A 15,841-nucleotide genomic window follows, 5' to 3' on the forward strand; every position below is an offset into this window, starting at 1 on the left:
ATTGTGATGGCACCCCATTTATATAACATCATCAGGGAAGATATTTCTCATGAACAATTTTTTTCTAATTGCTGAAGGCTATCTCTTTGAATAGCAAATTAAAGTTTTCTTTCCACCATATTGCATGTAAATCTTTGTGAAATGCATCATAGCTATCTGCATTCTTAACATTTAATGGAACATTTAATTTTTCTAGATGAATTAAAGTCCATGTTATCTGAATATCAATCATCTTTTTTTTTTTGGGGGGGGGTCTAGTCTCAGAGTTTCATTAGTGTGAAGAAGTAACCTATGTGGAAACTTCTTCCATCAATGAAAGTCTGCAACTCTTCTATAATTTATAATTTTAGAAATTTGCCTATGGCAGTGAGCAGTCTAAGGTTATATAACTATGATGGATCAGAAACAGGTCTTAACCCAGGTCTTGCTGAACCCAAGAATGGCATTCTGCATACTATGTCATCATTGCTTCTCATCAGTTATCACATTGTGTTGTAATACAGTGATCGCCTCAGGGACTACTGAGTAATGAAACATTATTTATTTGACTTTATACTAAATAGACTCAGACAACTATGATTCTCAGTTCTCTTCACCCTCATTGACCCATCATTTCTTCCAGTTCAAGAGCTCTCTACTGCCTTCAATTGCTTCTTTTTAGTTTAGTGGTCAGCCACTTAAAAAAAAAAAATGAAACCATTCAGCTATCATCTTAGACTCCTTGTCCTTGTGGGGGAATTCAATTCAACAAGCATTTATTAAGTACTTAACATATTCAAGATGTGCAATGAATCTTACCAGTTGTTTTCTACTCTCAGCCTGACAAGCATTCCTAAAAAAAAATCTTCAGGTCATGGAATCAAAAAATCTCAAAGAACACAGGCTCAAAGCATAGAAAATACATCATAAATGAACATCCAGTCTTTTGTTGTTATTCAGTTGTTTAAGTTATGCCTAGCTCTTTGTGACCCTATTAGGATTTCCTTGGTAGGGATACTGGAGTGGTTTGCCATTTCTTTTTCAAGTTCATTTTACAGATAAGGAAACTGAGGCAAAGAGAGTTAAGTGATTTGCCCAGGATCACACAGCTAGTAAGCTTCTGAGGCCAGAATTAAACTCAGGACTTCCTTGGAGACATGGAGCTGCTTAAAAGAATTGGGGGGAAGACATCAAGTGATAGGAATCTCATTATTTTTGAATAACTTTAATTGCTAGAAAGTTTTTATTTTTTTTCTGAAATCAAGCATAAATTTATCTTTGATAAAATTCTGCTCATTGATTTTATTCTTCCCTCTTTGCCAAATAGTAGAAGCCTGATCTATTTTCTACAATAGACTTTCACCTATTTGAAAGGTGCTTTCATATCCACCCTTTTGAGTATTCTTTTCTACCAGCCAACAATATTCAATTCTTCCAATTGGTATGAACTCCGGATCTTCTACTATTCTGGTTGCCTTTTTCTGGATATTCTCCAGTTGATCAATATCTTTCTTAATGTGGCACCCAGAACTGAAAACATCACTGTAGTCTAAACAGTCAACAATCTGGTGGGAAGTTATGCCTTTCTCAATGCAATTGGGCTACCTTAGTTTTGGGGTCCACCAATACTGCTGGACTATGCCATTTATATTTATATATAGAATCACCTAGGGACCAGTCCTCATCATTACCAGGAATTATGAATAGCCTTATGTATAACATCTGTAATTGTTATTCATTAAAGCCTTTTTTAAAATCATTTTCTTATTAATATAGGTGAAAATGTCTGCCTCGATTCCTGTTGCTGAGGACTTGACTGATATTCAGTTTCCTTTTAAATTCATAGCACTTTATGTTTTAGAGCCTAGAAAATGGGACAGGGTATAGTTAGAAAAAGTACATTCAAAATGGTGGGAAAAGATCAGATGGGAATGATTAAAGTGTATGTATAAGGCCATGAGAAGACTAACTTTATAAGGGCAAAAGTTTTATGTTAGGGAATAATGAAGCAGCATTTAGTAGTAGAAAGAGCATGTCAAGTCCCAGCTCTGAAACTTAGTCTTCTTAGGACTAAAATTGTCTAATTGTTAAACAGTTGATAATGCCTTACCTCATTGGGTTGTTGTAAAGAATGTGACATGTAAATGTAAGAGAGATTATTATTATTGTTATAGTGTCAAGTAATTTAGGATCAGATTTTTGAGAACACTGAATGTTAGGTTGAAGACATTGGACTTTATTCCATAAGCCCTGAATAAGACATGGAGCAAGGATATGGAAAGGAAGTCTTTTAGAAAATTAGGTTGTCAATGACACCCAAGATGATTATTAGAGATACAAGTCAAGAGTCTACTTCAATTGTTCAACAGGAGATGCCAAACCAGATTGGCCAAGAGAGGAGCAAATAGTTTGTGCAGAAGTGGGAAGGGAGAAAAAAAAGGAAAAAATCTAAGAGAGAGTTTAAATCACTAAGACTTGACAGAATTTAGTGACAGATTGCATCTAGGGGATAAAAAAGAGTGGAGTGTCAAAGTGGCTCCAAGGTTTCAAGACTCTAACTGCAGAGGGGTGTCAGTGACAAAAATAGAGAATTTTAGAGGGGAAATGAATTTGGTAAGAAAGATGAAAATATTCATTTGAGACAAGTTGAATTTGAGGTGATGGTGGAAAACTGAAGTGAAGATATCTTATAGGGAATTAAAGAGAGCCTTGAACAAAATGGGCCTCTATGTAATTATAACAACTAAAATTGACCTTGGAAAAATGTTGAGAAAATGTACCTCTCCCCTTTTGTTGCAGATGTGGGGGACTACAGGTATAGAATAATGCATATACTGTTAGACACAGCTGAGGTGTTGATTATTTTGCTGAACTCTTTCCCTGACTTCTTTCTTTTTTAATCTTTGAAAAAAGAGATGACTTGCTAATAATGGGAGGGAAAAAGAGGGTCTATTCAGAAATAAATGTGATATAAAAAGTAAAAGTATCAACAAGAACAAAACAAAACTTTAATAATATAATTTTAAAAATACAACTCTATAGGGGCAGCTAGGTAGCACAGTTGTTAGAGCACCAGACCTGAGTTTGAATCTGATCTCAGACACTTAACATTTCCTAGCGGTGTGACTCTGGGCAAGTCACTTAATTCCAATTGCCTCAGCAACAAAAACAAAAACAAAAACAAATTCTCTATTTAAATACAACTTACATTGGCCAGGTTTGAAAAAAATCTCAATATACACTAAGACCACCACTTTCTATCTGCAGGTAGGGAGTTTGTTTCATCATGATTCCAGTTGTTTTTAAAAGTCTTTCAAAAAATTGTGATTATGGTATAATCTGTTCTTGTCCTGCTCTCTTCAATATGTATCAATTCCCAGGTTTCTCTAAAACCAACCCTTTCATCATTTCTTAACAAGCAAATCCTTACCTGTTATTTCTTAAATTTCACTAATAAATAGATCAGGAAAAGAGGCAACAATCTGTGAAGAAAATAGTAGGATAAAAAGTATGGAACTTTTTATATCTGCAATATGCCTTACATGGGGTAGCTAGGTGGTACAGTGAATAGAGCATTGGGCCTGGGATCAGGAAAACCTGTGTTCAGATTTAGTCTCAGTTGCTTTACTAGCTATGTGAACCCAAACAAGTCACTTGATCTTGTTTGCCTTAGTTTTTCCATCTGTAAAATGAACTGGAGGAGGAAATGATAAACCTCTCTAGTATCTTTGCAAGAAAACCCCAGATGGAATCACAAAAAGGTAGACACTAATGAAATTGCTGAACCCCAACAACAATATTTACAACTAAAACTATATCAAAACATTTTTTTAGCTCCAAAAGAAGCCCAGGAGATCCTGTTTATCTTTGTACAAGGTAGTTATGAAGCTACTGGTTAGTATTTGATAAATAATAAAAAACTTAATGCAATAACAACAACAGTAATAACAATAATAATATGCAGCTTAGAAAAAAGGTATGTAGTCTATTAGCATTTCCAGGAAATCATTGTTATCATTATTCTTCATATCATTGTTTTCTTGTTCTTCTTTCTTCTCCTCTTCTTCCTCTTCCTTCTTATTTTCTGTGATTCTGTGATTTCATTCGCATAGAAACTCCCTCAAAGAAATTCCACTGCAAATTGGAACCTACTCTGATATTTCTAGTCTTATAAACTTGCCTGCAAGGTATTGAGAAGTTAGGATCATACAGACAGCATGTGTCCAAATCAGGATTTCAACCTGGTATTTACCTGACTCCTATATTAGATCTTTTTCAGCTATACCATACTAACTCTTACAGGGAAGATAGGAGGAAAGAAAAGTGAGTGATTTGACAATTCAGGCTGTAGACGAAACTATAATATGGTTCATTATCCCAAAAGGTTTAGGTTCTATAAGAAATTAGAAAGGGGTAAAGGAGCACTTGAATATATATTGGAAATATTAGTTTAGGGTATAGATATCAGTGACAATAGAATCTTACATTTTATATATATTAGAAATGTATAAATGGTTTAAAAAAGTAAAGAATTTTAAAATGATCCCTATTGAGGGTCTTAACAGAGTTATTAATAGCTGTTTGAGTGGCACAAGGAAAATGCTGAAAGGATTTTTAAAATATCCCAAACAATAGGAAAATCTGCTTTCTTTATAAGTATAGTTCTCTCAATACTTTTGTCAATGTTTAAATTAAACTTGTTGCACAGCATATTTTCAGAGGAATATTGTAAGACAATAATATAAAACTTAGGTCAGGAAAAAGGTATGTGGAACACAGCTTATTATAGCACAGGCTGTGAAAGACCTATTTGTGACCAGGTACAACAAAAATGAGACAAAGGAACTGTCATTCTTGATCCCAGGTTAATATTTTATATCTTCCTTCTTTCTAATAATGAATGACTACTAACAGTCTCTTTTGAGGAAGGCAGACAGAAAAAGTAAGAACAAATTTCCTTCATGTTCCATTAAAGTGATCCCCCATTAAATTTCAAACTTATTCATCATGCTTTAAAAAAAAATTTCTTCCAAATTTTCTAGCAATGGTCCTAAAATAACTCCATCTTTTAAATAAAAACATCTGTACTTTTTTATAGTGATATGTGGTCACAACACATTTTAAAAGGTAGTTATACACTTCAGAAAGGACTTTGCCTTGCAGAATTTTGTAACTGGGTGGGAAATCTTTTAAAATTCTATTACTACAATCATTTCTTTATCATCTAAGCATGATATTTCTTCTGCTATAAACAGAACAGTGTTTACGAGTCTGTTAAGATCTCTATGGACACTGATACTTCCTATTTGATTTTTCTTTTTTGAAAATCTGCACTGAACTAATTAAATTATGAAGATGGAGAGATATCTTTGCATTGTTCTTTTATATATGCTCACAGTACCTGCTTTACACTATATAAAATTAGCTTACTATATTCCACATTTAATAAATGACGAAATACTTTCAAATATATATGTTGTCAGTAGTCCATTCTAATAAGTAGATAACAAATTTCCTTTAGGCACTAGTTTTGACCTCTTTTCTAATCTCTACTTTGATTAATTAAATGACTGACCTAATAAATTTATTAATTTAATAATCATTTATTAAACACATATACTACACAAAAGACCATAGTAGGTCAGGGAAGCATATAGCATAAACATATAAAATAAAATAAAAAAACAAAAGAAAAATGAAAGGTTCATAAGATCATAGATTTAAAGCTAGAAGAGACCTTGGAGGTCATTTATTTTAGTCCTCTCATTTATCAGATTTAAAAGATTATCTTATTTTTATTGACGTCTTTTGTTTTTACATTATATCTATTTATGAATGCATCCTTACTTTCCCTCCCTCCTCTTCATCCCTTTTTAATCAATGATTTAAAAAGAAAGAGGGGAGAAATAGAGTTCAGCAAATAAAACAATACTTGGATGTGTCTGACATATACAATAATCTATTCAGGAGAGGAGAAGATAAATAAGATGTGATTCTTGCTTTTAAGACACTTGCTGACCTGAGTTCCTTCTCCTTTGCCTGTTGTAACGGTGATACTAATGAGTAACAGAAATGGTAGAAAGGCTCAAAACTATTAGAAGAGAGAAGAGACATGAACAAATCAAATAAACTTTCAAACCTCAACTGGCATCAGATAGTGACTTAATATGATAATACACTAGAAGTGGCTTGTCCATAAAAGAGTATCTCCCCCATGCTCAGGAAATAGACTTTGGAAAGGTCATAAAAATTTGAGGGTATGAGGAGGAATATAAAATGAAAAAAAAAGCAAGAGAAAATAAAAGAATCAGAAGATCTCATTAAAACTTTTAGAGATGTCATTTGGTCTAGCCCCCTCATTTTACAGATAGGTAAACTGAGGCCCAAAGAGGTCAACTGATTTCTCCAAGATCGCACAGGTTGTAAGTTAGCAAAAGAGATTATGAAGAGTTAGAGTGACAAGACAGATGAGGAAGCAGACAGGGCATTAATTGATTCTTCTCCTCTTCCAGCCTCCTTAGGGCTTTTTCAGTAGCTCTTTTCGCCCTATTCCCTGAAGACCATCCTTCCTATACCATAAATATGTATGATACATTTAAATCACCTTGGGATTAGTGGAGAGCTAGAGAAGGCATAATTTTAGTGGTCTTTCAGCCTAAGTCTGAAAACACATTGGTTAAAACATTCTCTTCTCCTCTTTCAAATAAAACAAAAACACCAGAAATAGAAATTCTCTTCCTACTTTCCGATAGTCTAAATATTGACTAATTTGTATGAGCCTGTTTGCAGGAGGGAGCCAGGCTTGAGATAAGTCTTGTTACTAGAGAAATAGGAATGCAAAAGGAATAATGCATGGGCCAATAACCCATGAAATGGTACATCAATGAATCATTACAGCTGGAAACTTCCTCATGCCACAAGTAAATAAGGTAGTCTAAACAGTCAATTTTACTGATCCATCTTGCCAGACTGTTGTCCACACCTAAATGAATGAATCTGTTTAGACATGAAAAGCAAGGTAATTCTTCCAGACTCAGTCAATGTCTTACAATAAAAAAGGGAACAAAACGAGGGTGGAAATTTAGACTCCTCAGGATGCTAATTTGGTGTTTTAACCAGAATCAATCAATGAAAGAACAGTGAACTAAATATCAGCAGACCTGCTTTTAGTCATAGTTCTACCAATGACTTTCTGTGTCACTTCTCTTGGACTCAATTTCCTCATTTGTAAAATGAAAGGTGTCCTACATACCCTGACACCCCTTTAAGAGCTTGATCATTCCTTTGGGAAGTTTCATTTTATTTTATTTTTTAATTTATTTTTTTTGGAAGTTTCATTTTAAAAGTTCATAATTGATTTCATGAAATAAGAGCTTTGAAAAAATAATCTTAGATATATCTCATTTCCCTCTCATTACTTACCAAGTTTTAATTTTTTCTTTAGTCCCTACATTTTATAAGTAGGATGTTCTCTTTTAAATGATCCTTGAAATACTAAATTAATTATTAATGTTTTAAATAAATTCTTAAGGAAGTTTTTATTTGATAAAATATTCAATTATAAAACTGGCATTTTATATAAGGCATTACAGAGAGTAAGAAAAGATGCAACTCTTCCAATAATAAGGGAAACACATTCACTCATGAAATAGCTATTGAAATCTACTGTATGTAATATAATGTAAGCTACTATGAAGGTCATTTTTCTTTTTTGGTCTAGACTTGTGATTTCATTAGTATATAGAATTCCTGGGGAAGTAACCCTTCTGCCACTGTAGTACTACAATAACTATAATTAAGACTTTAAAGAAGACAAATGAGTCTGAGGCATTAAGAGATTGGATGACTTGCCTAGATCATATACCCTATATGGATCAGAGGCAAAACTTCAACTCAGTTCTGATTGATTTTAATGAAATTCGCTATGTCTATGGCTCTCCACTGTGAGAAATGCAAAAAAGAATAAAACACAGACCATTACTTCATGTTTGAAGAAATTCCAACATGCTGGATGATAATATCTCTAAATTACATTCATTTTATGGATTAAACTAATGCTAATACTCCCCTAATGAAAAAATCTCTAATTATTTTAGCCATCACATAACTAGAATTTCAAGCTCCAATCCTTATGGTAAGAAAATCTTTAGTAATGGTAATTAATCATTTGTGAGACCTCAACTTATGAAAGGGTTGAAGTGACTTTGCCTAAAAAAAAAATCCCCAAAACAAAACAAAAATTAATTATCTTTCCACCTGCCCCAGATCTTAATTCTTCCTAATTTTCCCATTACTGTTAAGGAGACCACTATCCTCCCAATCAATCACCCAAATTCTCAATAAAACCTTTTTTCTCTCTCTCTCACGCTGCCCTTCCCAATATCCAATTGGTTATCAAGTTCTGTCCTACATTTTTTTTAATAACATATCTTGTATTTGCCTTTTTCTCCTCTAAAGCTTCCACATCCCTGGGACAGGCTCTCAACACCTCATTCTTGGACTATTGAAAATGCCTGCTGTTTGGTTTCTCTGCCCCAAGTCTTTCCCCACAACATTTCGTCTACTATTCAGCTGACAAGTTGATTTTCCTAAAGGACAGGTCTGACTATGTTATCTTTTCACCCTCTCTAGTCAATAAATTCCAGTGGCTTCCTATTAAACTAATGCTAATACTCTCCTAATGAAAAAATTTCTACTTTTTCCTTACACCTTTTTACACCTTAGCCCCCTGTACTCTGTGATTCAATGACTTCTATGCATAGAATATCATCTGCAGAGGCTTTTCTACTGGATGCTCCCTAGGTTTAGAGTTATTTCTTTGCTCATTATCCCCTGTATTCCCTGGCTTCTTTCAAATTTTAGCTAAAATTTCAACTTTTACAAAAAGCTTTTCCCAGCTTCCCTTATATTATGTCTCCTTTTTGTTGATTATTCCCAATTTATCTTGTATGTAGCTTTTCTGTTTGTCTCCCCCATTAAAAGGTAAGCTCCTTTAAAACAAGGCCTGGATTTGTTGTTGTTTGTTTATGCTTGTTTTATCTGTGTGTGTGTGTGTGCTTTATTTTGTTTTTTTCCCTTTCTTTGTATCCCCAGCACTTAGCACAGTGCCTGGCACAGACTCTTAATAAATACTGGTTGATTTAGTATGACAAGTACAGTGGTAATAGAGGCTACCTAGCATGAGATGTTTCCAGGAGGGCAAAAACATCAGGCATGATGTAATAGTATTTAATTGGGCTTACTTTAGCCCTGTGAGAGCTAATATAGTAATGGTAGCAGGGGACTGTGGCCCTTCATGTGAGGTATTCTGTACCTTGTTCACTGCTTGCATGTCAAGTAGCTCTGCAATCATCTGTGCTCTGGGTGAGGATCACTAGGAACCAAATAACTATTATCATTAAATCAACTGAATTGATTTTAAAGGAAAGGGGAGGTTCTATAAACCCTATCATTTCTTCCCTCTAAAATGTGACCTTAACCATCCTGCCATTTTTAATCTCACATCAAATATTTCTTATAACAGTATCTTTTTCTTAGCCAAATAATCATCATTCCATTAAATATACAGAACTTTTGATCTTTATCAGCCCTTTAGGATATAGAGTAAGGAATTACAATTCATTGCAATGGTGTTTAGATTACTACAATTTCAAAGATAATCCTTATATATGTTGCCTCTAGATTTGTTACTATCACTCCTTGATGAGAGAAAGGTATGAAAGTTACCTAGCAATACAATTTTCTATTGGAAGGTTAGTTCTAGAGATTTCAACTAAGCATTCTTGGTTATATTTTGTAAAAAAAAAAAAAAAAAAAAGGCATCCTCTATTTAAATCATCAAAATCTCATACAGATATAGTCATATGACTGCTCCCCCCAAAAGTTCAAATATTGCTTAAACTGCTTTGACATACTATACACATATTATTTGATGAATATTTTATTATTGTTCCAGGAAAAGCTTTTAAAGGAATACATAAGCCAGCAATTATAGTGAAAGAATGTCTCATTCTCAGGGATGGTAGGAATGCCAGCTCTATGCTGCCTAACTAGAAGATGGATTCATTCACAACAGCATAATTGTTTAATCACACATTCAAATGTTGAACCAGCAAACATCACATATAGTTGATCTTCTCCCACTTCACCACCAATGGAGACCACACAAAAAACCAATTTTTGTCCAATAAAGAACTTTGAAGGAGTATTCAACTCAGTTTGAATAAATTAGAGAGATTCATTCTGCTCATGTGTAGCAATTATTAGTCTCTCCCTAACAATTATCCAAATCCTGACTTGGAAAATCTATTCAGCAGAAGGCCTGATTAAATAATACTGATGACAAAATTGTTAGTCCTTGCCCTCAATGGTTAAATTCAGCTACTGGATTAATAAACTCTAAAAAGTTATGCCCAAATAAGTTCCTAGGTTCAACTATAAAAACACTCAAGTTTTTGAAAGGGTATTTTAAAATGATATATTTTTATGTTTAATTTCCAAACTTCAAGGAAAATAAATAATTTATATAGACAACATAGAGGAGGTAAAGGGGTGGTAGTCCAGACTACACAAATATTTAAGGAAATATTTAGTATCATATATTATTTAAATTGAATTTGAGAAACTCCAAGATAAATAGTTCTTGGTTTATTCTTTTGGGGTTATTTTTATATTATGTTTGGCTACTTAAGATCATAATGTTAACTACATGATAGCAAATATAATGTTTTTATGAAAAGTTGTACGTGTACTTAGTGGATGGTTTGTATCATCAAACAATTCTTTTAGAAAATAGAGTCTAGAATCATTACATGTAGTAACTAAAAAGTCATTTCCCAATATGAGGAAGTGTGTCTCAAAGACTTGAAAGTTGTATTTTGAAACTAATTTTTCAGTTCAACGGTAGTTTACCTATTTGACAAATTTACAAACTTCAAAACAGTACCAAAATTGGTATTTCCAAAAGGTATTCTCTGCAAGTATTACTGAACTTGTGAGAAATATAGTTAATACATAACTACAGTTCTTGCCAATATATTACTGAAAAAAGCTTTAGTTAGCAAAGGACATAAGTCAGGGGCCTCTTTTAAGTCGACAGGAAACAATACAGGAAAAAGCTGTTACTATGGTTTTCTTTCTTAGCCTCTCCTTAACTCCTTCTTAAATGGCCTTTAAAATAAATATATGAGTCATTAAGAAAGGCATGTACTTTAATTCAAGTGATAGCTTTGCAAATTTTTGGTATAATTAATTGTGAATGGCAGGATTTAAAACAAGGCTAAATTTTTGATTCAGTGTTGTTCTTTTCCTCTTACCTGAACAGCCTCTATTTCTATAAGGGAGATCTCTTGGAACTGTGTCTTGTCATGGAATAGCATCCCTAAGAGCTTATGTTTCAAATCCCTAGGATATATTTTTGAATGTCCCAAAAGGGGTCTGTATGTACAAATCAACTTGACCCCTTCCTAAATACAAACATCTTCCCTTCCCTCTTATGTTCTCTCTGCATTATTTCATAGCCCTTAAATTTCCATCTTCAATTTCATACTATTTCAGTATATTGTGCAAAATTGAAAGAAAGAAAAGCTTATGGTTACAATGTCAAAGTTAAGCTTTAGCCACAGAATATGCATTATTCTAGATACAGAACTTAATGGCAGAAATCAAGACACCAGATTTTCAAAAATCTCCATTTCATCACACTGCTCATGTTGTGGATGAGAAACACTACATTTCATAAACAAAGATGCTTTTACTGAAAAAAAAAAAAAGTGCAAGCCGAGGTTGTAAAATTGTTTTTGAAAATGCTTCTCAATATTAAAAGGAATTACTGTCTTTCAAGATTACTGTGGGTTATCACTGCAAAACCACTACTCAGACAAGGAAAGCTCAGGAGGCAAAGAATCCACTGTTTCAATTCAGTGCCGCTGGCTAGCCGGGGGATGGAAAGTAGCACCATGGGGAGAGACCTGGACCTGGGTAAGTTCCATGTGCAGTTAGAATTGTAAGTGTAATAAGGTTCACCAAAAGTACATTGATACTAAACATTTTTTAAAAATTAGAACAGTAAGTTCTTTGAGCATTAAGTATGAAATATTTGTCAGGTTGGCACTAACAAATGCATCAATGAGAACAGATGCATAGTTTCCCTTGAATGCATGCACTCTGAAATTAAAATGGCAAGCAGAAAACGATCCTATGCTTTTCTATAATACAATCTGGCTTTAAGACAAATGCATTAGATGGCAAGTGTTTTCCTTTTTATGTAGGATAAAGACATGCTAATAAACTGTGCATAATATGCTCTTCCTTTGATTTTTTTTTTCTGCCCATTAACTCCACATCCATCTTTTGCCATCTGTCCATGATAGTTTTTTAGTTAACTAAATGCTTTTTTTTGCCTTATGTTCAGAGTACAAAAGGATCAAAGTCCACACTTCTTACAATCTAACTATAACAGCACTTAAGTCTTTGAAAGGGTATTTTTGAATTATAATTTATTTATATTCACATTTCCCAAACTTCAAGGGAAACAGATTAGTTATATACAGAGGAGTCCATGCTACATTTTGCTCAAGAAAAAAATCAGCTTCCAGGACATTTTAAGTGCAGAACAGAAAGAGAGGAAAAAAGCATGAATAGGCAAACCTGCTACAGGAAATGCCGCAGAATGCAAATGAACTCAGTAGCAGTGAAAAATTAATATTTGTTTCACCTACCGGCATTATCCATGTCTCAGTAGTGGAAAAGCAGAGTTCTGTACACCGGCAGCTTCTGCTCTTCTCCTCCTCTAATGGAGTACCCTGCCCTTCCCCTGATCATCAGCCCTTGCTGGCACACAGAGCATACTTCATGCACTGTCTGCAGTAGACATCGCCAGGAAATTTATATCTCCAAGGATGACAAACAGCCATTAGCTCCATTACAGGCTGATTAAGAGAGTCTGAGCCTATCAAGAAGATACTTGAATCCACCAGGGTTTTCACCTCTCTTCTGAGCAAAGGAGAGAGAGAAAAAAAAATCCCCCTGCAACATTGCATGTGCTGCACATTTCTGAAAAGGAGAAATATCACTTACGACTGGGAATTTTTTTTTCAGGAGACTACAGCAAACATTAGCAAGAAGACACACATTAAGAGAGAAATGTTTTTAAATAACTGACTTTTCCCAGTGCATGAGTTTTATTTTAAATAGATAAAGGTTTTTTTTTTTTTTAGAAAGTTGTAACAATTTTTTAAAAATTAAAATACAAAATATCTTTTAATGGCTAACTAAAAAAATCATTAGAGTATAGTTATATTTGAATATTGTAAACTAGATTTTTTATATTTCTCACAAATTATTTTGGGACCCCTTTATAATATAATTTCAAAGGAAAGGAAATCATCTTTAATAAACATGCAATTCATTAATAGCCTAAGCTGTGGGTTCTGTGCTAGAAATAATGCACACCCTCAAATTCAAAATCTTCAAATTAAGAAAAAAGAAGGAAAAAGACCCAACTGTTTTATTCTTTAAAAATTGCTCTTTTGATTGGAATTTAAAAAATTCAAAAGCACCCTAAAACAATTAAAATGATTAAATGCATGAAAAATTGTTGTGTGCAAAAGGATGAGAAGGAGTAATATCCATGTAATTCAATCTTTTACATCACCAGAAGAGATTTACAAAGGAGACATGACTTGACTTGTATTATGATAAATCTTGAGTAGAAAGTGAGGACCAAACTGGGTTTGGTACTTTAAAGCTAGTGTGAATACTGCTACTACTTGAAACTCAAATCTGAAGGGTTAAATACAAATACATTTAATTTTTTTGTCTTCCCTTGAAATTTCTATTGACAGTTCACTTAAAAGTAAATAACATTTCACTAGTTTTCATTTTTTAGGCAATTTGTCTTCACTATCTAGCCCCAGGCTTGTGTTTAAGCAAGTGTCTCTTGATTTTTTGTTCTGTGCAGGAGACTGCATGACATCATGACATCAGATGCAATGTAGAACTGTTCTCATTATAACAAATTAAACTTCTTGATGACTTGTGCTCAGAAAATTCAACCCATTCTGTTAATACTTTTGCAAATATTTAGAGTATAGTTTCATTTCTGAATTAATCTCACTAGAAAAATTCCTCCCTCCCCCCTCCCAAAAAATTGCTTAGTTGTCTCTTACAAGGCCCAAAGCAGGAAAGCTTCCCCACCTGATCTGTTTGTCCTGATTAGGATGACAAGCCTGCCAAATGTTCAGAACAAGTGTCTTCAAGAGAAACAGAAAAATCTAGGACAAACATTATATTTTGTAAAGAAAAATAGCTTATAAAAATAAGAAGGCAAAAATCAAAATTATTTTTAAAAAAGGAAACTCAACAAAACCAGAGGCTTTCTAAGGAAATAGCTGAGAACATAAATTGATGACATATATTAACTGATTGAGCTTTTGTATACAGGAATCAAAAGCAGGATCAGACTAGAAAGATCTCTCTATTGATATTGATTAACAAACTTGGGCTATATCCCAAAAATTTGTTTATAAGTTTATTGTCTGGAACTTGGAACACATTTTCCCAAACTTAGGCACAGATCCACATCATACAGTGCAATAAATTCCAGATGAGTCAAAGAATTAAAAATTAACAAAATCTATTTTTTAAAACCAAAAGAAAATCAAATAAGATTTATCCTACCGGGGAGGAGAAATGAATTTCTGACTATTCAAAGAATTGGAAGATACTATCAGAAACAAGAAAAATATATTTTTGCATGTAAAAATAAATTTTTATACTGTAGTGGCAGAGGGAGAGAAGAAGGAAAGACAGAGAGGTCTCTAAGCCTAGTTGATGAAATCACTGAAAGGGATTAATGTGTCAAAAGAAGCACAAAGAATCCCAGTACCCTTTAAAAGTGTAAAGAATAGAATTGGAGATTGGTTGATCATACTTCTATTTTCCAAAAACCCCAAAAAACCCAAAAACAAACAAACAAACTAACAAACCCTAAAAAACACCAGACACTGAGAGTTAGGTAGAAAAGGAATGTGACCTCTGGTAGCAGAGAAGAGAAGAAAGGGATTGAGATTACTCTTAGTAGCCAAGAGTAGAATTCTTGGGAACACATAAGGAACACAACTGAATGATCTGCCTAGGGAAAAAAAATAAATAAAAAAGTCTGCTAGGGAAAAGCATATAAGATCACAATGAGAAGAGGAAAATGGCATAAATTTGGATTACCCAAGGTGTGAATTGTTTTTGTGTGGGTGCCTCATTATCAAAGTAGTCTGGTCCAACTATTCTCTATAACACTGTGCATGTTTCTGGGATATTGTACTTCAGAAGATAATTGTACTTTATAATTGTACTTGTACATTGTACTTGTACTTGTACATTGTACTTGTAAATTGTACTTGTACATTGTAATTTGTACAGATAATTGTACTTTATAGCAGAGAAGGTTGTATAACCCTTGTTCTTATTATGCTATCTTAGTAAATGTCCGTCCTGGGGGTTAATTGTAGATGGCTATTAAAAGGGCTTGTGAACTCTAGTTTTTGAAGTTCAGGCCCATAGACTGTCTATAAACTCAAGGTAGCACACTTGGTCACCTTTCCATGAATTAACATGCTAAGAAATTCCATAGGTCAAGTCAGTAAGCATTTATTACATACTATGTACCTGAGGGTAACTAGGTGGTACAGTGAAACCAGGAAGATTCATCTTTATGAGTTCAAATCTGACCTTAGATACTTACTAGCTGTGTGACTGAGCAAGTCACTTAATTCTGTTTCCTTGATGGCAAACAGTCAAACAGTCATGTTTGTTTGTTTGTTTGTTTGTTTTTTTGCATTTTATTCCTAATCATACAGCACATAGT

General features: G+C 33.6%; 1 protein-coding gene across 1 annotated transcript in view; it reads right to left on the reverse strand.

The window, feature by feature from the left end:
- The window catches only part of PHACTR2 (phosphatase and actin regulator 2), a 247,294-nt gene extending 234,280 nt beyond the window's left edge, over window positions 1–13,014 (reverse strand). Inside the window, exon 1 of the mRNA XM_031937682.1 lies at window positions 12,699–13,014. Within this exon, the coding sequence (XP_031793542.1) occupies window positions 12,699–12,711 (13 nt within the window). The 5' untranslated portion in view covers window positions 12,712–13,014. The remainder of the gene's footprint in view (window positions 1–12,698) is intronic.
- Between the last annotated feature and the right edge of the window lie 2,827 nt (window positions 13,015–15,841).

The sequence above is a fragment of the Sarcophilus harrisii genome, chromosome 4 (genome assembly GCF_902635505.1).
Source record: "Sarcophilus harrisii chromosome 4, mSarHar1.11, whole genome shotgun sequence".
Lineage (NCBI taxonomy): Eukaryota > Metazoa > Chordata > Mammalia > Dasyuromorphia > Dasyuridae > Sarcophilus > Sarcophilus harrisii.